General features: G+C 43.1%; 1 protein-coding gene and 2 non-coding genes across 3 annotated transcripts in view; 1 reads left to right on the plus strand and 2 right to left on the minus strand.

Moving 5' to 3' along the window:
- Positions 1-5,366: 5,366 nt before the first annotated feature.
- On the minus strand, positions 5,367-5,439 carry TRNAR-CCU (transfer RNA arginine (anticodon CCU)). Its single transcript has one exon. It is a non-coding gene; the product is annotated as a tRNA-Arg (tRNA).
- Positions 5,440-5,731: 292 nt separating this feature from the next.
- TRNAR-UCG (transfer RNA arginine (anticodon UCG)) lies at positions 5,732-5,804 on the minus strand. Its single transcript has one exon. It is a non-coding gene; the product is annotated as a tRNA-Arg (tRNA).
- Positions 5,805-18,240: 12,436 nt separating this feature from the next.
- The window catches only part of LOC136587394 (5-hydroxytryptamine receptor 3A-like), a 28,368-nt gene continuing 22,094 nt past the window's right edge, over positions 18,241-24,514 (plus strand). The window contains exons 1-4 of the mRNA XM_066585969.1: positions 18,241-18,271; positions 21,341-21,510; positions 21,822-21,866; positions 21,949-22,058. Coding sequence (XP_066442066.1) covers positions 18,241-18,271; positions 21,341-21,510; positions 21,822-21,866; positions 21,949-22,058 — 356 coding nt within the window. The remainder of the gene's footprint in view (positions 18,272-21,340; positions 21,511-21,821; positions 21,867-21,948; positions 22,059-24,514) is intronic.

A 24,514-nucleotide genomic window follows, 5' to 3' on the forward strand; every position in this document is an offset into this window, starting at 1 on the left:
ATAAAAGAAAATTTTGTGCGTGATAAAGTGATACAGTATTGCTATGCTGATATAATAAAATAGGAGGTCTAATCTATATATATAAAATTGAATGTATGTCTGTCTGCGTGCGTGCGTGTCTGTCTGTCTGCGTGTCTGTCTGTTTGTCCTTTATGCGCTACTACACCATTCATCCGATCGCCATGAAACTTTGGGAAGTTGTTGAGTACACTCCTGGGAAGATTATAGGCATAGTACAACTATCCTACGATAAATGGCGCGCGCGCGAGCGTCGTCGAAAGCTACCACCCCCCCACGTAGATCGAATAAGTAAGCCACCTGCTATTGTGATGTCATCACTGATGTCATCAACATCGGACGCCCTTGAACATGCCCCAACATGTTCTATAAAGCTGCATTGTGATGTCATTAAGGCTCTATTATGACACGTACAGCTTGGAACCACTAGAGCACGCCAGCCAATTACCATTGGAGTTGGAAGTGGGTAAACAAGTACTAGAATATCTTCCTAAGAAGCCACAGCAGCCGGATAAATTGTATGTTCCACCCAACGGCTATTTTATTCAGCCCGCAAGGGGGAAGCAGCGGCCTACAAAATCTCATTCAGGTAGGTAGGTTCAGTTCTTGGAGGTTGGGGAATGCTTATGGGCAAGGCCTTATGTCTCATCCCAACTCGATTATTCAATTCTAAGCGCAAAAGAATTAGCGTCCAAATTTTATGTACGGAATTTAATTCTCTCACTTCCCAATGTCATAGAAACTTGAAATTTGGCACGAGCATTGATTATGTCATAAATAGGAAAAGTTAATGGGTCCCAACTCGATTATTCAATTCAAAGCGCCAAAGAATTAGCGTTCAAATTTTACGTACGGAATCTAATTCTCTCATTTCCTGATGTCATAGATAGATAGATAGATAGATAGATAGATAGATAGATAGATAGATAGATAGATAGATAGATAGACTGTATGCAATAACCCTGATAGATAGATAGATAGATAGATAGATAGATAGATAGATAGATAGATAGATAGATAGATAGATAGATAGATAGATAGATAGATAGACTGTATGCAATGACACGTACAGCTTGAAACCATAAATACTAGAGCACGCCAGCCATTTACAGTCAGTCTCCATTGGAGTTGGAAGTGGGCAAACATGTACTAGGCTATCTTCCCAAGAAGCCACAGCAGCCGGATAAATTGGATGTTCCACACAACGGCTATTTTATTCAGCCTGCAAGGGGGAAGCAGCGGCCTACAAAATCTCAGTGGTCGCTGCTGCCGTCATCTAGATATATAAAAACGAAGTATGTATGTATGTCTGTCTTCGCAGCAACGCGCGACGGGTACGCTAGTTTATTTAATAAATATTCTCACAGAGCCTATATGATCCCTTTAAGAAAAAGGTATTGTATGACCCATTCAGGTCTACATGAAACATCTAATAATAAATGTTATCTGGTATGTCTCTTCGTTTTTTTCTCCCTTCTTCCACAGTTTTAGAGTTAATCACAGCAAATTCCCCTGTGATCCGGTTCAACAGATGATATAGTATGAAAGGAGACTATTAGTATTACCTAGAAATACCAAATACTGTTGTTTAATAATGGGCAGAACTCTAGAATACATATACTTTGTCCACAGTTTCAATAGAATTGTGTATTCACTTTGATATATGCAGAATACTGGGGTTTCATCTTCACTTAAACCGTATATGACTCTGTGAAGAGAGTCTCATGCCCCTTGTTGTTATAAAGGGATATATGTCAGGCTCAAAGAAATATATATATATCACCACGATAGATGATATGCAAATACTAGGTTCCTATCTAGGAGTTACCTATGTATATTTGCAATCATCAAGAAATGGATAGGTATCCCAAACTCAGGTGATATATACTCATAGAGGTGGCTTGTAAATTGATAGATAATGTAAGGTATACCTTATATATAAAGGAAATACCTATAGCAATTTCTTGCCATCCAATATGTATAGATAGATCAGAGATTTTTCTGATTTATCTAGAGACCTCCTTTTAAAAAAAAAAGAATATATATTCGTTTTGGTTTTTTTTTAAAACGAAGAGCCATACCAGATAATATTTATTATTAGATGTTTCATGTAGACCTGAATGGGTCATACAATACCTTTTTCTTAAAGGGATCATATAGGCTCTGTGAGAATATTTATTAAATAAATTAGACCTCCTATTTTATTATATCAGCATAGCAATACTGTATCACTTTATCACGCACAAAATTTTCTTTTATCTAAATAAACCAATAAAAGTTATATTTTATCTTTCTGTGGTTCCCCACGGTGAAATATGGTTTCCTATTCCCAATCATTCTTTTACAAACTTGTTAAAGAGTCTAACATTGACTTGCAGGAATGCTGCCATCCAATAGGTGGCGCTGCAGAGGTATTGTTCCATCTTCCTTATTTGCAAAAAAAAAAGCACAGCATGTCCTATCTTGGTGAGAATCGCCTATTCAAGTCCGTGGGTGCGTTAAAAGAACAGATCGCACTCGCATGATGTTAGTGCAATCCGTACCCATTATGCAAATGTACGTATTTATTTCAATCTGTATATCCACATGAGTGATTTTTCTCTCGGCCAAGATAGAAAATTTCCGTGCAACAAATTATTTTCAATGGATTCTTCGAAAATTCGCATCACATTTTTTATGCGAGTGCGATGCGATCTTTACCATCTTAATTATTGAAAACGTGATTCTTTCACACGTGTGGCAAGAAGCGTGAAAATCGCATGCACATAGATGCGTGTCCTAGCAAAACGTATCACGATCGCAGGTAAACATGGCAGGTTGAAGGCCGGTTTCACATGACCGAGAAAATCACTCCAGACTTGTGCGATGTGAGTCGCACAAATCTCGCACGAATATGAACCCTATTCCTTTGAATTGGGTCATACACATGAGCAATGTTTTCCCCGGGATCTCCTATCTTTGTGCGAACCGAGTTTCATGGCCCAATATCGCACTCGCCTGTGTGAAAATGGCCTAAGGGTGGATTCAGACATACATATTTACGAAGGCATATCCCTACATGAAAAACTTGCCCGTTTAACGAGACAAAGCGCTGCCTTCGATTTCAATAGATTCATTCATACGAATGTTGTTTTTTTTCCGTGCAGAATCTTCATTCCTGAAAAGATAGGACCGGCTCTATCTTTGTTCATGTTAGGGCTCCTGCTCACGGACGGATATTTGCTGCGGAATCTGCGGCAGGCATCCACACAGTGGATCTGCAGCAAATAGCGCCCATAGCATGCTATGGGAAATTGATTCTTCCTGCACACTTGTGGAAACCAATTGCGGAGGAAAAATCGCAGCATGCACCATTTTTTTGCGGATTTTGCGTGGACGGCTTCCATATAAGCGGTCCGATCCGCGGCCCCCTTCCACAATCACATTGAGGAAAGGTTACAGATTCCGCATCATAGTCTAGCAACAGCGCGGGTGGAAAAAAAATCTGTACTGCGCATGCCGATGGCGAGCCGCCGGGTCCATCCGCAGTACAGATTACCCGTCGGCAGATCAGGTGCATGCAGACGCCGTTGCTGGCAGAGACGGATTCCGCTGCGGGATTCCCGATGCGGAATCCAGCTCTGCAGTGTGCAGGGGGGCTTACACAGAAAGCTGCCATAGACTTCTATGGCAGCTCAAAAAAGGGGGGGGGAGGGAGTTACCTTGTGTACAATGGAGGAAAAAGAAGACAGCAGGTCCTAATTAGGCATTTAACCCCTTCATGGCGAGGCCCTTTTTTTCCCATTTTCGTTTTTTCCTCCACCCTTTAAAAAAATCATAACTCCTTTATTTATCCATCGACGTCGCTGTATGAGGGCTTGTTTTTTGCAGGACGAGTTGTAGTTTTCAATGGTGCTATTTAAAGTACCATATAATGTACTGAAAAACGTAAAAAAAATTCTAAGTGGAGTAAAATGAAAAAAAAACCCGACATTCCGCCATATTTCAGTGCGTCTTGTTTCTACGGTGCACAAACTGCAACAAAAACAACATGATAACTTTATTCTATGGGTCGGTACGATTCCTTCGATACCAAACTTGTATAGTTTTTTTTTACTATACTACTCTTTTTATTTTTTCAAAGACATTTAATTTTTTTCAATTACTTTCTGCAGCCATCTTGTGCGCGCAATAACTTTATAATTTTTCCATCGACATAGTTCAGCGATGGCTCATTATTTGCGGGATGTCCTGAAGTTTCCATTAGTACTAATTTGGAATACATACGACTCTTTGATCGCTTTTTATTGCGTTTTTTCTGGGAGACAGGGTGACTGAAAAAGTGCATTTCTGGCGTTTATTTTTCTTTTCAGATAAAGTTTACTGTGTGGGGTAAATAATGTGCTACTTTGATAGATTGGACTTTTACGGACGTGGCGATACCAAATATGTATTTTTATTTTATTATTTAGATTTTTTAATTATAGATATGGCAAAAGGGGGTTGATTTAAACTTTTATTCCTTTTTTTTTTTTTACCATTAAAAAAACTTTATTGATCTTTTTTTAACTTTACATTCAAGTCCCCCTAGGGGACTATAATATGCGATGCTGTGATCGCTCCTGCAGTATGATGTAATGCTATAGCATTACGTCATACTGCATTCTGACAGGCAGCCTATCAAGCCACCTCATGAGATAGCTTGATAGGCTGTCTCTCAAGGCCACCGGCTGCCATGACACCTGCACGGCTCCCTCGACTCCCTCCCTCACTGCAGGGGGGCCGTGCTGGACCCCCGTACATCATTCGGGGGCTTTAAATGCCGCTGTCAGCGGCATATAAAGGGTTAATCGGCCGATCGTGGCTATTGCCCGCGGGTGTCAGCTGTATGAAAAGAGGTTGCCCTGCGACCTCTCTGCATACATGCCCCGACACTCCAGGACGTAAATGTACGTCCTGGAGCGCGAAGGGGTTAGCTGCCCTTCTATTCCATGGGAATGGTGTAACACGCCATCGTGTGAACTGGTATTTCGATTGCAAAATGCTTCTTGCCATCTCCTAACTTCGTTCATACGAAAATACGTTCCATACGGGCGAACGTATTTACGCAGATGCTCGTCTGAATAAGCCCTAAGAGTGCAATTTAGGTCTGAGATTCTTGAGTCAATATCTCGCTTGCCCGTACGCATCCAGCCTAAATACAGTATGGGTACTGGCTGTGATAGGGCATAACACATACACTGCAGGGTTTAAGGCGTAGAATGTAAGCAATATACCTATCTGTAGGCCCTGGCAGTGAAGGATATACTAAACTGCAAAACACAATCAAACTGCAATCCTAAATCAACAGGAAAAAAAAATTCACTTTCCACCCCAGATGGGACTCGAACCCACAATCCCTGGCTTAGGAGGCCAGTGCCTTATCCATTAGGCCACTGGGGCTGCACATAGTGTTCCTTTCTTAAAATCATATACACGGGTAACTCAACACGTTTTTATATGTCCCTATACACTATTCAGTTAATCCACATAGCTAGTGATTGCTTTTACTCGCTGGTGTCATTCACTTCCAATTAATATGATGTAGGGGAAGACCACAGCAGAAATACGTAAGAGGGAACAGGCAATATGGAACAAACAAAACACTCATCAATGTTATTTGCAATTCCATGCGGCTCTCGGATACTTGTAACCAGCGCTCTCCATCAATTTTAAAAGGGCTGCAAAAAAAAATCGACCACGAAGGGACTCGAACCCTCAATCTTCTGATCCGAAGTCAGACGCCTTATCCATTAGGCCACGCGGTCAGTGAAAGAGCTGCACACTACAAGATGTATGGAGCCCGACCGCCTAGTGTCAGAGCGCTCTGCACGGACCAGATAGTGAAGGCTTCAGAGCTGAATGTCTCTTTCTTTAGGACGGGTAGTCGCACTGTCACTGAGTGAAACATGAGCGCCGCTCACTGGCCGGCCGTACAGCTGGCAGCTGCAGCCATGTCTAACGCGGCTGAGGTAAAAACTGAACTGCACTGAAAGCAGGCACAAACTGCGGGCGGCAAGAGCTGCGCACGGTCACGTGGTGTGAATGGCGGGAAGCGAGGACGAAGTCTGTCCGTGTGGACAGGGGCAGCCATCATTCAACCAAAACCTTTTTTTAAATTTTCACAGCCCGTTTTTTTGTGGGATTTGAAGGACTTCTCTTCACTAAAAACTAAGCGTCCGACACATTTTCTGCCTATAGAAAAATATAACGTCTACACGCCGTGAGGAGATTTAGCGTTACTCTAAGCGAAACTGTCGCCCACAGCAACCAATTTAGGCCTCTCGCACACGGCAGAGCCGGACTCTGCATACGGGATCCGTTTCTGTGAGCTGCGGCGTCCGCGCGTACCTGGTTACTTTTGTTTTCATCTGCACTGCTCGCCATGCGCGGTCCAGATTTTTTTTAACCCTTTGCAATCCAATTTTGGATTCAGGGTTTCCTAGGGGGCTTTCTCTTTCTGACATTATACAATGGTGCCATCTGCTTCCTAGAGCCAGTACTGTGGTATGGGACATGCCGGAGAGGCCCCCGACAACAGAGTGGCCAGCAATATACAGTAAGAATACCCTGCCGGACGTCTTCTAACATCGAAGCTGTACAGCCTTCAATCAGAATGTCTTCAGACGTCAGACAGTGGATTGGAAAGGGTTAAAACTCCTGCTTTTCCCGCGTCTTCGCCTAGCGTGATGCGGAGTCCGCGACCTTTCCGCAATGTCAATTGTGGAAGGGCTGCGGATCGGACGGCTTCCATTGACTTTAAAGGAAGCCATCCGCACAAAAATGGAGCATGCCGCGATCTTTCCTCCGCTTGCGGAAACCACAATTGCTTTCCGCTCGTGTGCAGGAAGAATCGATTTCCCATAACACGCTATGGGTGGTATTTGCTGCGGACGCCCGCCAGGAATCCGCAGCAAATATCTGCCCGTGTGCAGGCGGCCGTACGAGGGGCTTCTTAACCCCTGAATGACGCGACCCTTCTTTTATTTGCAGTTTCTCCTCCCTGCTATCAGAAAGTCATAACTTTTATTTTCCTGCCGATGTCAAATTTTTGTAGGTTTTTTTTTTTTAACTAAAATATATCTAAAAAATATATCTAAAAAGTATATATTTTTGGTCGCCATCTCCTGACCGCCATCACTTTTTATCTTTCCATTGATGGTGTTATATGAGGACTCGTTATTTGCAGGACGACCCGCGGCTTCTATTGGTACCGCTTTAGAATACGTACAACTTTTTAAATGGTTTTTATTTCAGTTTTTCGTGGAGACAGGGTGACTAAAAAGAGCGCAATTCTGGCATCGCGTGTTTTTGTTCTGACGATGTTCACCGTGCAGGATAAATCATGTGGTGGGGCTCATTCACACGTCCGTGACTTCACCGCGTATTACGCACATAGTACATGGGGAACGGAGTCAATAAAAGTACATGGATGGTCATTGATCCATTCACATCAGCGTGAAAACATTGCGCGCAGATACGCGTGTGAAAAAGATCGCAGCGTGCTCTATTTCACCGTGTATCGCGCACGAACAGCTCTGTTCTTCTCTGTGGGTAGCATATACAGCGCTATCTATATGCATACGCAGCGCTGCTATGAGTTAGGCTGCATTCACACAGGGCGGATTTGTCGCGGAAATTCGCCGCAGCAAATCCGCCTGCGGCCACTAATCTCGGGATTAGCCAGCCATGTGGACGAGATTTCTCAGAAATCCTGTCCACACGGGACGGCCAATCCGCTGCGGTAAGTCCGGCTGAAACCGCGGCTGCGGCGACCGCAGCCGCGGCTCCAGAAGATGCAGCATGTCCTACCTTTTTTCTTTCCGCTCGGCCGTGCTCTCCTCTATGGAAGCGCCGGCTGCAGCGGAAGAGCGAGCTAACGGGCCGCTTCAAAGCCGCCGCGGGTTTTTCCGCAGCGGTTCTCCCGGCGGAAATCTCGCGGTTTTGGCTGCGGCCAAACCGCTGGATTTCCGACGGGAATCCGCCTAGTGGGAACCCAGCCATAGAGTAGAGAATAAAAAAAAGGACACAAGTCACACTGCGCATGACAGCGTGCGTAGGACTTTTACGGACGGGGCTGTACCAAATATGTTTTTGTTTTTTATTTTTTTTTTACTATAAATACAGGAAAAGGGGTTTTTTGTTAATAAACTTTATTTTTTTACAATAATGAAAAACTTTATTTTCCACACGGACAGATTTTTGTGGCGGAATCTGCGGATTTCGCAGCAATGTCCGTCCATAGCATGTAGTGTAAAATGATTCTTCCACGCACACGAGCGGAAATCACTTGCGACTTCTGCTTGCGGAGGAAGAATCGCAGAATGCTCTATTTTGGTGAGGGACTCGAACGGACGGCTTCCATTGCAGTCAGTGAAAACCGTCCGGTCCGCGGCGATTCCAAGAGCTGTTTTAGGGCTTAAACAGATGGGCGTGTTTAAGTCCTGTTACGCAGCCGTGAAAATCACGGTACCATAGCGGGACGAAACAAAACCATTGATTTCAATGGTTTCTTTTCCACTTTCGGGATATTCGCACGTTAAAACTACGTGCGAGAAAGATAGGGCAAGACCTACCTTACAGCTCCGATGTCGGAAGACGTCCGGCAGGGTATTCTTACTGGTCGCTCTGTTGTCGGGGGCCTCTTCAGCATGTCATATACTGCACTACTGGCTCTAGCCAGCAGGTGGCAACAGGTGGCAGAAAGAGAAAAACCCCTAGGAAACCCTGAATCCAAAATTGGATTGCAAAGGGTTAAAAATGTGTCTGAATTCAACCTTAATCGGCTTGCATCATCAATTGTGGATGTTTTACATTGTTGACATGCAGAGGAATGGCCATCCATGAAATATAAAGACTCGAGTCCATCAGAATAGGAGCCGTCTGCATCGGGTGGCTCTCCATTCTGGCTGATAAATGGGCGGAGCAGGGGACCCACTCATGCTCTAATAGGCAGGGGCAGATTGGGCAGATTGACTCCACCATCAAATATCTTGGTGGGCTCGTGCCTAGGGTTGTCACCAAGCCCATAAATGACCTGCCCAGCAGGTTTTAAAGCCTGGAGGCTGGTGCCGATAGTAAGTCATGCACAAAAAAAGAAAAACTACAACTCACGCTTCCACTAGGAGCTTCGTCGGAGATCTTAATGAAGAAATATGAAGCTTGGCAATCATAAGTCAGGCACCTCTAATTAGTGATGGGTTAATCACGAATGAGCATGCTTTATGAGTTGCTTCTTTACGTGAATGGTGAAAGCCGGGACATGTATGCCTTCAATTCTAGGGGTGGAAGGTCTGCTTCGCTATTAGATTAGGTGGGATTGGGCATGGTGAGAGGAATGGCTTAGGTGCGTTCACATGGCACTGATTTGCTGCAGCACCAAAAGCTGCTGTAAGGGCGCCCACCCACTGGCGATTTTTTTTTCTTTGCGTTTTGCGTTTTTTCTCAAGAGCAATTAGAATTGAATGTGTTCCTGTCCACTGGCGTTTTTTTTTGCGGTGCGTTGCGATTTTTAACATAGGAACTGTCAGTTGCATATGTGTCCTTATTTTTCTCCTAATGCACCCATGAATGTCAATGGAAATTAATGGAAAAGGCGCGAAAACGCCGCAAAAAACGCCGTGAAAAACGCGCCGAAAACGCTGCGTTTTTCACGCACGAAAATCGCAAACGCCAGTGGGTGGGCGCCCTAAATCAGCGATGTGTGAACACACCCTTAACATAGAAAATTTGCTGCTGCAAGCTCATGCACACTGCATAGGCTTCTGCCCTGCTACCACTAACACAGCCATCACTGGAGGTTTGCTGACCCCTGCCTACTTATATTCACTCCACTTGCTACCAGTTTGGGCCCATTTACAACACAATGCCACTTTGTCATTTTTTTCAGGGCCACCTAGAGTTCCCAGCCCACCCTATAGCCCCATATACCATATGCACAGCTCTGCGATGAGAACCAAGCAAAGCTGATCAAAACTGAAAGGGCAAAGCACTCGGATGAGCGCTTCTACCCTTTTCTTTCAGTGGGGGGTCTCAGCACCTGGACCCCATTAACTAAAATTTCTGACATGTCAAAAGTTGAGAGCCGAAAAGGGCGAAAGAGTCTGGGAGGAGATACTGGTAGGTGCCATGATGGAATTCTGGCCTTCTTTAAGACTTTTCATCAGCATCCCGCACTCAGATTGAACTTGCTGGCCCTAGACGAGTTGGCAGATATTCGAGATCAATATAAACAATGCTACCGCACTTCTGTATCCACAAAAGTATATAGGGTGAAATGGAAAAAAATGAACAGAGCCAAAAAAAAAAAGATGGCACCAAAAAGAAAGGAAATACTGAGAACAACACAGCATCAGGGGAATATATTAAGACTGGTGGTTCATCCACCAGTCTTGAGCTAAAAGAGCACTTGAGTTTACTAAAAGGTGTGTGCCAACCATAGTTGGTAGATGGCACACAGCTACAGTGAATGGCCACTTTACTAGAGATGCTCGCAGCAATTTATTCTGTATATTAGCCTATGCAGACGGACTAGCTTCTTGCAGCTGGCACTAATTAGATGAAGGTACTGGCATGCTCAGAACAGCTGACAGGAACGGTTCATTGACATATGCTGCTTGCGCCAGACTCTGACCAGTCCAATTCTTGCCCTCCTCCTCTGACTTTTCATCAATGAGTTGCATTCATCCACATGACCCCTTTGCTCTATGCTTTTCCTCAGTCACATCATTCTCAGTAAACTTGTGACATTGGTGCATGAGAAAACTCCACAAGGCTGGCAGTTTTTGAAATACTGGCCCCAGATAATCTAGCACTGACAGGGGCGGGCTAAGCCAGGGCAGGGAGGCATGAGTACCCTAGCAAATGTTTCGGGCTGTCCAACTCATCTTTATGACTTGTGATCGTGAGTCATGCTGTGGCCACGGTGCATCCATCGGCTGCTTACCCTACTGTGACATTTCGCTTGGCCGCCTCTGGCCCTGCGAAGCGCCGATGCTGAACCTCCAGGGAAAAAACGCAGCGATAGGACAAATGTGTGTCTGCTTTGTAAAGTGCGTCGTTGTGCCTTTTTTCACCCAAATTGAACAAATGATGGCTTCCTATGGAAACACAGGTGCATAAAAAGGCAAAAAAAGCCGAAAGATAGAACATGCTACGAATTTTTGCTATCGCAGCATTGTAACAGAGAACACATCGCAGATGTAAATGAAACCACTGAATGACATTGGTTTCATAAATCTGCTTTTTTACTCACTCTCGCAAAAAATGTGGCGTTTTAGCGCCCGTATGGAAGCACCCTAATATAACCAAATGTCATGGGCCATCTGCAGTGTCTACTGGGCCAAACTCACAGCATCACAAATCCCTATAGTTTTCCAAAATGTACTTATAATATGTTCGTCTGAAACATTGTTATGTGCTTGCTTCTGTTTCATTTATGTTATGTGCTTGGTTATGGTGCCGCATTAATGTTACAAGCTTGGTTCTGGTGCTTTGTATATATACAACAAGTTAGTTCTGGTGCCATTTTCATATTAAATAGAGAAGCAGGTGAAGAATTAAGCACCTAGAAGGAGTTATCGGAGTCTAATGAAAGTTTCTATGTGTGATTGTAATATTGATGTGAGTAAGTGATTACACTATCAGAGCAAAAGAGTAATTCATAGCAGAAAACTGAAAACTAGAAGGGAGGCTCTAGTACCCTGTTGTACCACCTCTAGCTTGGATACGAGATGTGATATGGGGGGCATGGAGGCTCTAGTACCCTGTTGGGCTGCCTCTAGGTTGGATGCAAGATGTGATACGGGCGGGCATGAAGGCTCTAGTACCCTGTTGTACCACCTCTAGCTTGGATACAAGATGCAATACGGGCAGGCATGGAGGCTCTAGTACCCTGTTGTACCACCTCTAGCTTGGATACAAGATGTGATACGGGTGGGCATTGAGACTCTAGTACCCTGTTGGGCCTCCTCTAGCTCGAATAAAAGATGAGATATGTGGGCGAGCATGGAGGCTCTAGTACCCTGTTGTACCACCTTTAGCTTGGATACGAGATGTGATATGGGGGCATGGAGGCTCTAGTACCCTGTTGGGCTGCCTCTAGCTTGGATGCAAGATGTGATACGGGAGGGCATGAAGGCTCTAGTACCCCATTGTACCACCTCTAGCTTGGATAAAAGATGTGATGCAGGTTGGCATGGAGGCTCTAGTACCCTGTTGGGCTGCCTCTAGGTTGGATGCAAGATGTGATACAGGCGGGCATGTGGGCTCTAGTACCCTGTTGTACCTTCTCTAGCTTGGATACAAGATGCGATACAGCCAGGCATGGAGGCACTAGTACCCTGTTGGGTCGCCGCTAGCTTGGATACAAGATGCAATACGGGCAGGCATGGAGGCTCTAGTACCCTGTTGTACCACCTCTAGCTTGGATACGAGATGTGATATGGAGGGCATGGAGGCTCTAGTACCCTGTTGGGCTGCCTCTAGCTTGGATGCAAGATGTGATACAGGAGGGCATGAAGGCTCTAGTACCCTGTTGTACCACCTCTAGCTTGGATACAAGATGTGATACAGGTTGGCATGGAGGCTCTAGTACCCTGTTGGGTTGCCTCTATGTTGGATGCAAGATGTGATACAGGCGGGCATGTGGGCTCTAGTACCCTGTTGTACCTTCTCTAGCTTGGATACAAGATGCGATACAGCCAGGCATGGAGGCTCTAGTACCCTGTTGGGCCGTCTCTAGCTTGGATAGAAGATGCAATACGGGCAGGCATGGAGGCTCTAGTACCCTGTTGTACCACCTCTAGCTTGGATACAAAATGTGATACAGGTTGGCATGGAGGCTCAGGTACCCTGTTGGTCTGTCTCTAGGTTGGATGCAAGATGTGATACAGGCGGGCATGTGGGGTCTAGTACCCTGTTGTACCACCTCTAGCTTAGATACAAGATGTGATACAGGTGGGCATGTGGGCTCTAGTACCCTGTTGTACCACCTCTAGCTTGTATACGAGATGTGATATGGGGGGGCATGGAGGCTCTAGTACCCTGTTGGGCTGCCTCTAGGTTGAATGCAACATGTGATACAGGCGGGCATGTGGGCTCTAGTACCCTGTTGTACCGCCTCTAGCTTAGATACAAGATGTGATACAGGTGGGCATGTGGGCTCTAGTACCCTGTTGTACCGCCTCTAGCTTGTATACGAGATGTGATATGGGGGGCATGGAGGCTCTAGTACCCTGTTGGGCTGCCTCTAGCTTGGATGCAAGATGTGATACAGGCGGGCATGAAGGCTCTAGTACCCTGTTGTACCACCTGTAGCTTGCATATAAGATGTGATACAGGCGGGCATGGAGGCTCTAGTACCCTGTTGTACCACCTCTAGCTTGGATACAAGATGTGATACAGGTTGGCATGGAGGCTCTAGTACCCTGTTGTACCGCCTCTAGCTTGTATACAAGATGTGATACAGGCGGGCATGGAGGCTCTAGTACCCTGTTGTACCACCTCTAGCTTGCATATAAGATGTGATACAGGCGGGCATGGAGGCTCTAGTACCCTGTTGTACTGCCTCTAGCTTGGATACAAGATGTGATACAGGCGCGCATGGAGGCTCTAGTACCCTGTTGTACCGCCTCTAGCTTGGATACTTGTTTTTTTTTATAGCAAATTTCCTGCAGAGTAAGCACCAACGACACCACATCTGCCTTGCCACTCCTGCTCATTACAAATTCACACATGACATAAATATGTATTTTCATTGCGGAATGAAAATCTGCTGTGAAAATCTTCCCTGTGTAATCCTATGGGGAAATAAAACCTGCAACTAATACATGGAGTCATTTTCAGCAAGTAGTTTTTCCACCGCAGAAGTACTTTCCGCTCCGTACTCTCCATGTGTTGCAGATTTTGGTTGCGAACATCCTTCATAGACTTCAATGAAATTCCACACTGAAATCTGCAAATGTGCATGAAAACAGTATTTACTCAGCAAACAACGATGCCATACAAATCTAACAGAGAGAAAAAAAACGTGGCATATTCTATTTGACGCTGTATCGGTCTGCCATTGTGCATGGCTCTAGGGCAAAGCTTGCAAATTCTTGAACTTTATGTATTTTTTTTCAAAGTACAAAAAAAAATCTGATAGAGAAAAAAAGCCATTAGTCCAGCATTACTTGTAATAGTAATTTTCTGAAATCTGAAACGCATTACAGTAAATTTCTTCAAAACGTATTAGTATCCACAGACCAAGCATTTTGCACTTAAAAATCTCGTTGATAAGCAAGATCAATAAGCGGTAAGGTATACACAGGGGACAATCATTCCAGAGGCTTCTCAATCCTCCGTATAAATGCACCCTCTTACCTTCACTGAAGACTGTCAGTAAGCTGGAGCAATGTGGTTGCCGGTCTTGTATCTTTTTGTAGGTATGTATATTGCTTTTCTATGTATCGATTTAGTTTTTGCTGTGTTTGAGTGTTTTCTTGTGGATAGTGTGAGTGTTTGTAAATTAAATGAAAAAGTGGACAAGTGTGTACTAATTGTTCAGGTCGTGGGAATCCAAACGATAATCGTAAAAGCACCTTTAAATAGTCGACTGATAAGCATGTACAAGTTTTATGGTCTCCATATTGATGTTAGGGGGGTCATCAGGCCAGTGTGTGATCTCTACTGCAGATTTCTCATAAAGTCCACCCTATCATGAAACCTTTTGAAATATTAAGGACAAAGATGGTTAAAAATGTGTTCCCCCCAAATTCTTCTATGACGTTGAGATTTGAAGTTGCCTTTTAACCCCTTAAGGGCCAGGCTGTTTTGTACCTTAAGGACCAGACACTTTTTATGGATTTTACCCATGTGGTGGTTTAACGGCCCTATTTCTTCTCCTTCAGCTACTAAAATTATTTTTGCAGCTTTTTTTCCCCGTAACCTACAGGGCTATTTTTTAAATATCTTTTTCATTGACTTTTTTTCCATTTTGGGGGGGGGGGGGGGGGGGGGGGGGGGGGTAAAAAGCCAAAAAAAAAAAGATTTTTTTTTTTAGCATGTATAGTTCTTTTTTTTTTAATTAGCAAATTTAGGCTCAAATAAAGTATGGGAATGGGTTCTTCATTTTGTTTAGGACGTTTTGATATATAATATGCATGGTTTGGGATTACAGGGCGCATACATATAAGACCTCTGGGGGACATTCACATGTTTTTTTTATTACACACTTTTCCACTGTAGCTGAAGTATCCATAGGAGCCCCGGGTACAGGGAAAACATAGCCCTGTAGTGACAATAGTCACTGGCAGAGCTGATCAGGGTCTGCTAGGACGCTGTAGCTCTGATGTGCCAGGGAATCCCGGTAGTCATGTGATCGCCGGCTTGTGTAGTGGAAGAAACACTTTCACTTCTTAGTACATATCGCTCATTGAGCGCTGTGTAGTAGGGAAAGGAGAAGGCAGAAGGGGTTAAAAACTGTTCCTGCCTTCTCCTTCAGGTTGTCCGCTGTGACTAACGGCTGACAACACGACCTGCTTCTGATTGATTGCAGAAGCAGGGGCTCTAATTCTACATCATATTTTTACTATCGGCTGGCATTAGAGCCTAGGACCAAGCGCCGTAAATTTACTGTGCTTGGTCCTTAACGGGTTAATATAGTAATCTTCATAAGTTCTATGTTGAGTCTGTGGCTAGAAAAATGCTCGACCACAGGTAATTCCGTCTTTCTCTCCTTAATTGTGTGGCGATGAGACCTCACGCTCCCTTGCAGTTTTGGTCCTGTTTCTCCAACATAAAGGCCCCCAATAGGACATTTACTACACAGGATCAGGTATATAACATTGGATGTGGAACATGTGAATGTCCCCGAGATCTTATAGTCCTGCTGTGTGTTGGGGATTTGTATCCTGTCCGCAGTCCGTACATATAAGCAGGTTTTACAGCTCCTTACCTTACAGGGATAAGTTCCTTTTTGTGTATTGGAGGGCAATGCACTCCTGATTATAAGGTTCATCAAATTTGGAGGTTGCCTGTAACACAGAAGGGGAGGGTCTGTGAATATGGTTTTCAGACGGTCATCCTTGTGTGGGGTATGATGGAGTTTACTTGTAGTCTTCCTTAGTACCTCTAGCAGTAGGTCACTACTAGGGGTACACGATTGTTTCCTTCCTTCTCTGGGTGTCGGAGTAGTTGATTTCTGGGTATCCTTGTGGTTCTGGTGATTTGATCATCAGTTGAGGTGGGATGGTACCCCTGATTTAATAATGTCCTTTTAAGATGGTATAAATGTTCATCCCTGTCTGTAGGGCTAGAGTCAGGTATATGGTGGGGTGAAATGCAGCCCAGACAGGGATGATGAGAGTTGTTCAAAATCGTTTAGTCTTTCACATTCACTGTAAAAGTGAATGAGGGCTGAACGATTGCTGTTTAAAGCGAACGATAAGTGAGCGAGCCGACGATTTTTATGCCATCTGCATAAAGTGAACGACAAACAAAAAGTGAACGATTTGGGTTCATCGTTCAGTCGCTGGCTCATGTCTAGACTGAACGATTATCGTTCACTTTCGCACGTTAGAGCGATTTTTTTGAACAATAATAATCGTTCCGTCTAAAAGCACATTTACCCCTCTGCTCATTCTGTTATCTCGTTGTTTTAAATGCAAATTAATCACGCTATGTCTGTGCCTATATATATACATATATTGATATATTTATACACATATTTCTTAAGAACCTTATGTAGATTCAAAAACTCGCTATAACATCATCTCTCTTGGTTAGCCATCAAAAGGTATAATATCTACAGGTTTACTTTGCTTCTCTTACTGAGAACAATCCTGCACGTTCTCCTCAGAGGTAAATACTCGTATTCCTATGGACGTAACAATTTCTAAGCCTCTTTTCTGCCTTGTGCCTTTGTTATTTCTGCTGAAAATGTATGGATAAACTGACAAATGGCTGCAGCCCACATTTGCCAAAATTCCTAGAATGTCCGGGATACTCCCATACAGAGTAGAGGTCTTCCGGACTCCAGAAAAATCAGGCAACTGTTACGGTCGCACTCTATCTTCAAATTATACTACCTACATCTGTTAAAGGGGTTGTACCACAACTTTAAGTAATCCCCTATCAACAGGATAGGGGTAACTTGCTGATTTGTGGGGGTTTCACCACTGAGACCTCTGTCAATCTTGAGAATGTGACTCTTCTGTCCCACTCTTCTCTCACTGCCTCTCTCTTCATCTCAAGAATAGGGGTCTTATATCCCCTGTCATCCTCACTGGGGGGTTACTGCACCCTCCGCAGTGAGGGGGAGACTGAATGAAGTGCTGCTCGCACAAGTGCACCAATGTTACATTCACTTACAGAGGGACGGCAGGTATCCTTAGCGGCGCCCACTCGGGTATTTCCATTAACCCGATTGAAATGAATGGGGCGCTGACCACACATGCTTAGACAGTGCTCCCTTCTCTGACGTCAGTGCAGGGGAGAGCAGAACACGGAAGTCCTGTTCTCAAGATTGGCAGTTTATCCCCTATCCTGTGGAGAAGAGCTAATTTGAAACTCTGGTACAACCTCTTTAATTCACCGTTTTCATTCCTGATGCTTGGGCCAGTGTCCAGAAGTTGTATATTTATTTAGATGGTCTTATTTTTGAGGTTCCAGTAAAGTCTGCACTAGGGGTCTGTAATCTGAGGGGGGCTGAATTTATTTAGTGAGTCTAGTCTGGGGTATACTTGATTTAGGGTCTATAATTATGTAGGGCATTTAGTGTTTGGTTTGTATTAATTTAGGGGTCTTGTCTGTATGAGTTAATCAGGGTTTGATGTCTGGTTTGTATTAATTTTGTGATGTGATAAAGGGGGTCAAATATACTGTTTTTGATTAAATGCTGAATGTTGGAGGCATGTCCTATTAAAATGAGCGACTTCCAAGTAAAAAAAATTGCACTGCGCGCCATACGTGCCTGGCAATATGCATTGACTGCGCAGAATAATAGAGAAATGGAACAGGTCCTTTTAACACTTCTATCATTCACATATCTGTGGTTAATGGAAATGCAGTCAAATGTATTTGAGACAACTGCAACGGCCGAGCTGAGCGCCCCAAAGTGAGAGAGATCATGGGGATTGCAAGATGGTTGTCACGGGTGGCTCTGCAAGCTCTCCCGACAATGATAGAAAAGATGCTTTGCTCCGTTGTCGCACAGTGGCACAAATGACGTATTACAATAAGTTTAAACTCAACGGTAGGTTTTGTCACGGGTGACGCCAGTACTCCAATCTTAACTCTTAAGTTGATTGATGGTGAAATAACTTGACATGAGTACAGTAGTTTGTCTTAGTAAACTGGGAGCTTGCAGTTTTACTTAAGCTTTGAAATGAACAGTTGTAATACACTCAGATTTGCAGCGTTACAAGGGTTTAGCAGAGCCGGAAATTATGCAGTTGATCAACACGTTGAAAACAGTGGAATTTTTCTTCAATGCTCTCTCTATTTATTTTTCTAGAGGCTACTCAGTAATGATTCCCCACAGCTTTGACTATATGATGGGCTTACTGGAAGTGTAAGATGCAGGTGTTGGATGAGAGTTGCAATGGTCTCTGAACTAATCCTGGCTTTGAATTCACCGGATAGTTTGACTCACCGTTGTAGTGGAACGATGAGCTCTAACTCTTTTCTTCTCACCGCTGACAGAACAAGGGAGCTGAAAGGACCTCGCTACTCTGGAAGGCTTGCTGAATCACTGCACGCTTGGCACTCCTGACACACCTTCTGAAACAACTCGCTGCAAATTTCCCTCACAACTACATACTAACTCCTCCTTCACTTCTTCTCTTTTCCCACACTTTTCAGCTCTCCTCCCCCTCTGCATAGAGACTCATACTAATGTTTCCTGCTCTGGATTCACCCATCAATTAGTGAAGGCGTGACATATAGCCAATAGGCAACCAGCTATTGCCAGCACTATGCTTTTAGCTTAGGAAGGGGGAAACAAGGTTTCTCCCACGTACGGCACCTTCTTTCCCTCCGGGAAGCACATAGACAGGTGTGACAGGACAAATGTAAGTGTGACTATTCTGAAGGACCCTTCGGGTCACTACACAACCATCCAAAATTGCATTGAAACGTGGTCTTCTAGGGGGTAGTCTTCTCAAAAGAACTTGCATGGTAGAACTGATCTGTCGCAGGAAATCTGGTCTCAATAATAGGGTTATGAATAGTATTCTATTAGAAAAAAAGTGTCACTGCGCTTCAGGATATTGTGCTATATTACAAAATAGAGACTTGTAATAATAGTAAAGGAAAGACACTTACTGGACAGGAGGGGGGTATGTGATGTACAGAAGCCCCCTCCTTGAAGTGCTGACTCCAATCTTAGACAACAGTACACACCGGTGTACTAGGGTAAAATCCACAATTTATTGCGATCTACAAACAGTGCGATCCACAGACAGAGACAGTGCGATCCACAGGCAACGCGTTTCGGTGTTACAATAACACCTTTATCAAGCCAATATAACAACATGTATAAAATATACTCACATTTATAGTAGCACATGAAAAACTTTCAGTTCATGGGTGATGCCATATTGTGGGAGGAGCTGATGATGTCAGCCTGTCGCGTCATCATAGGGGGAGGAGTCAATGATAGGGGGCCGTGGTTCGGGCGTCTCATGGGAGAAAAGGAGGGTGTAATCAGAGACATAGACACGCTACTCAGGCGTGTCTCGTCATACAGTACAGCGTCGTCACGCTGTCCGTGCGTGCCACGTCATAACAGGAGACGTAAACACGCTGCTCGGGCGCGTCTCGTCATACTATGTGACATCACGCTGTCCGTGCGCGCCGCGTCATAACAGGGGATCACATGATCTTCCCTGTGACGCGGTCACACTGTCTCGGAGTGCCGTGCCATAATAGGGGTGGGGCTAATGGCATAATTTCGTTTTTCAAGTTAGCCTTATTTGTTTTAGACCTCTAAGGATTAAGCCAGGTATATTATAACGATAAAATTAAGTCTTAATTACTATAATTCATATATGGCAATTGGTGTGATCTTTTATATTCAGAATCAACTGAATGATAAATAATAAATGGAAAAAAGAAATTGTTAACCTTTTTGTTGTTATTATTTCAAGGGATCCGCGTCACCCATGCATCTGTAACAAAAAATCATTTCTTTTAAATAATGATAAATTATATGGTTGCAGATAAAAACACTTATGCATAAAACGTGATTGTATATTATTTTCTTAAGGTCAAATATATAGCAGTATTAAACTATATTACATCTCATCACAATACGTGGTATAGGGACCAATGTTCGTATATATTTTGCCTCTAATTAAAAAAAAATAAAAAATAATAATAATAAAGGTAATCAAATATTCTTCTCTAAAACTTCATTTAGACCAAAGGGGACCAATGTTCTCATCTTATAAATCCAAAACATCTCTGTTCTTTTTAGAAGAGAGAATTGTCCTGATTGGATTTTTTCTATTGGCGTGACTTTCAGACCTGTGAAATCGCTATTATGTTGTTGAAGGAAATATTGAGACACTCTGTGGTTCAGAAATCCTTTTGTTATATTGTTCCGATGTTGTCCAATACGTATTCTTAATGCATTAATAGTACGCCCCACATACCCCAATCCGCAGGGACACTCTAAATAATAAACCACGTATTTCGTGTCGCAGTTCAGTATATTATTAATGTAATGTGTTATCTAGCCTTACTTTCATTTCTTTTCTGCCGTGGGTAATGAGTGCACAACATTTACATCTTGGTTTGCCGCATTTAAACGTCCCTTTTATCTTACCAAGAATAGAGTTGTTTCCCAAGGTTTTTTGTTTTCTCTTCCTTCTATTTTTTGGATGCGTTTATGGGGGCATGATGGTGCTACTAATTCCTTTAGAGTTTTATTCCTCCGAAACGTGAGGATGGGGTTTTCAGTCAATAAGCTCTGTTGGAAGGGATCATCTTTTAAGATATTCCAATGGCTTTGCAATATTTTACGAATTTTGGTGTTGGATATCAATAACAGGGTGGTCTTCTAAAAGTGATGGCCTTTTGGAGAGGTTTCACTGTATAATTTTACTTATTGCCCTATCGAAGCTGAGCAGCCTGAGAATTAGCAGCAGTATTTATTGAACAGGCTGATCTCACGTGGCACCTCCAAATTTTTATAGTAGTGAATGTAGGCTTCTCTCTTACCTGATATGTCTAAAAAAAAAGGATGAAAACAAACAATGTTATGTACTACGTCATTGCTAATACTATCCATTCATTCTCTCTTCTCCATCTAACCTTCTAGGTTACCTCCCAGGTGCATTGCTAAATCAGACTTGCAAGCAACATGATGTGGTTGAGTATCTCAATATCACAGAACGTGAGCATCTGCTTTTAATGACTATGCCAAGAAGTGACTGGACGAAGCCATTAATAATCACCGTGGATTCGGTTTTACTCTCCATCCTGGATGTGGTGAGGACATGTTCTAGGGAAAGAGAAGAACTTTATTAGCTGAGGAATAACCAGGCAGGGGAGCAGGAAATGAGTAGTGGTGGTGGTAGTCTGGTAATAGTAAGATCGGTGGAGTTAAATAAATGGGCTTCATTCGAAGACCTGGTTACAGCTGGTTAATATTAAAATTTCTCAACCATCATTGACAATAAAATAAAAATTATACTAAAAGGTAGACGTCATTCATTTTAGTGATCACTCTAAGCGATTTCCAGCAATTGTAGTAAACTATCTGTTATGTGCTGTCTTTCATGCCCATCGTATTTCCATAGGTTGAGAAGACGCAGACCATAACAACATATTTTTGGATATATTTGGTAAGAATAATTTTTTCTTATTTCTTAGCTTTAAAACACATTTGTTTCATTGCTCTCTAAATATAAGTGTTTCTCTCTGTAGAAGTGGAAAAATGATTTCATATCATGGGATCCTCAACAATTCTGTAATATAAGCCATATCACGGTTCCATTATCTTACTTCTGGATACCAGACCTTTACTTCGTTGAACAGTAAGAACATATTCATTGTAAAGTTCTATCTGCTAAATAAATATTTTATTTACAGCATATATGACTAGGCTCAGTTCAAACTAACATCATGGCTAGTGCACATTACTATTTTTTGTCAAAAAGGCAGGAAAGGATTATGGAAACTTAGACAGAACCATTGAATCAGGGGTTGGATTCCAGTTGATTCTCTCAAAGTAGATGTGAAAAGAGACAGTTCAAAGAAACGAGATGCTGACCTGGTTCCATCTGGCATTCAACTGCATCTGCATCCTTGAATTTGACAACAACATAGACGGGTGCAAGGAAACCCTGCTTTACCCTTTGTCCCACCAATTAGCGCCTTCTGTATGACAAAGGTTGTGTGACTATGTCATTGCGCCACCTGTGTCATTCCAAATGAGTCTATCCTACATTGGTAGGTGGGTATCTGTTCAGAAAGCAGAGTGCATTACCCAGCCCTTGTACAGTTGAAAAGAGGACTCCAAGCATTCCCATTGTAAAGCCCACTTTACGGGTCAGCCACCCTTCCTAAAGCTAATACCAAAGATCAAAAAAATAGAGTGATTATAATGTCAGGATTGTTCTGATCCTCAAAACCACCTGCACTGGGTCATGGGCTATGCAGAGTGAGTATGCCCTTAGTATATAACTGGTATATGTATAGACTTATACACAGTATGCATGCTCAGAATATCGGGTCCAAGAACTTGCTTGGTAGGTAGTTGATATATCTTAGTAAGTGTGTGCTTCAAGTCTGAGAGTAAGTATAGTTTGTGTTTATATATCTCTCTTTTCTATCTTACTAGTTATTAGTATTATTTATAGTACCAGTGTTTCTGGTGATGCAATGCGCCACTTATAATATAGTGAATGACATCATCACATGTAATTTACTGAAGGACCTGTGATGATGTCACCGTCTTGTGATAAGGGGCGGGGCATGTAACTCTATCTCTCGATGAAGGACCTTTTACTCTCAGAAAGTAGATGAAACATCAACTAATCTTCCCTGTGCTATTGGGGGAATAAAAGAATGCAGGCTATCTGTAAGCAGAGAAATGGTGAGGGAACACTTAACTAACTTAAATGAATTCAAGTCTCAAGGTCCAAATGAATTACATTCCAGGAAACTAAAGGAGGCAGCAGAGGTAATTGCTGAACCACTCGCCATAATCTTTGAAAATTCCTGGAGAACAGGTGAAGTCCCAGAAGATTGGAAAAGGGCAAATGTCCCTATCGTCAAAAAAGGGAGAAGGTGGATCCAGGAAACTACAGGCCTGTGAGCCTGACTTCTATACCAGGAAAGATATTTGAACAAATTATTAAATATATATGCAAGTACTTAGATGAAAGTGGAGTAATCAACCAGAGCCAGCAGGAGTTTGTAACCAACAAGTCATGCCAGACTAATCTAATTTTCTTCTATGACAGTATCACCGATTGAGTTGATCAGGAAAATGCAGTGGATATAGTTTATCTTGACCCTAGTAAAGCATTTGACAAAGTATCTCACACTATACTTATTGAAAAAAAGACCAAATATGGGATTGACAAGGCAACTGTAAAGTGGATTCACAACTGGCTGAGTGACCGTACTCAAAGAGTGGTCATAAATGCCTGCACATCCAAGTGGAAGAATGTATCAAGTGGGGTACCACAAGGCTCGGTCCTAGGCCCAGTGTTGTTCAACATTTTTATAAATAATCTGGAGGAGGGAATTGATGGGAAACTGATCAAATTTGCTGATGACACAAGGCTAGGATGGATAGCTAACCCTAGAGAGAGTATTCAAAATGATCTAGAAAAGCCTGCACAGTGGGCAGCGACTAACAGAATGGTATTTAACAAGGAGAAATGCAAAGTCCTACATCTGGGCAAGAAAAATGAAAAAAGCACATACAGAATGGGAGGAATTGAGCTAAGCAGCGGCACATGTGAAAAGGCTTGGGTATACTAATAGATCATAGACTGAACACGAGTCAACAATGTGATGCAGCAGTCAAAAAGGCAAACACAATTCCCGGTTATATTAAGAGAAGCATAGAGTCTAGATCATGTGAGGTCATTATCCCCCTCTACTCTTCCTAAGTCAGACCTCATCTGGCATACTGTGTCCAAGTCTGGGCACCCCACTTTAAAAAAGACATGGACAAACTGGAGCAAGTTCAAAGAAGAGTTACCAAGATGGTGAGCGGTCTGCAAGTCATGTCCTATGAAGAATGGTTAAAGGATCTGGGAATGTTTAGCTTGCAAAAGAGAAGGCTGAGAGGAGACTCAATAGCTGTCTACCAATATCTGAAAGGCTGTCATAGTGCAGAGGGATCAGCCCTATTCTCATTTGTACAAGGAAAGACTAGAAGCAATAGGATGAAACTGAAAGGGAGGGAACACAGATTAAATATTAGAAAAAACTTTCTAACAGTGAGGATGATCAATGAGTGGAACAGGTTACCACG

Source organism: Eleutherodactylus coqui, chromosome 13, assembly GCF_035609145.1.
Source record: "Eleutherodactylus coqui strain aEleCoq1 chromosome 13, aEleCoq1.hap1, whole genome shotgun sequence".
Taxonomy (NCBI): domain Eukaryota; kingdom Metazoa; phylum Chordata; class Amphibia; order Anura; family Eleutherodactylidae; genus Eleutherodactylus; species Eleutherodactylus coqui.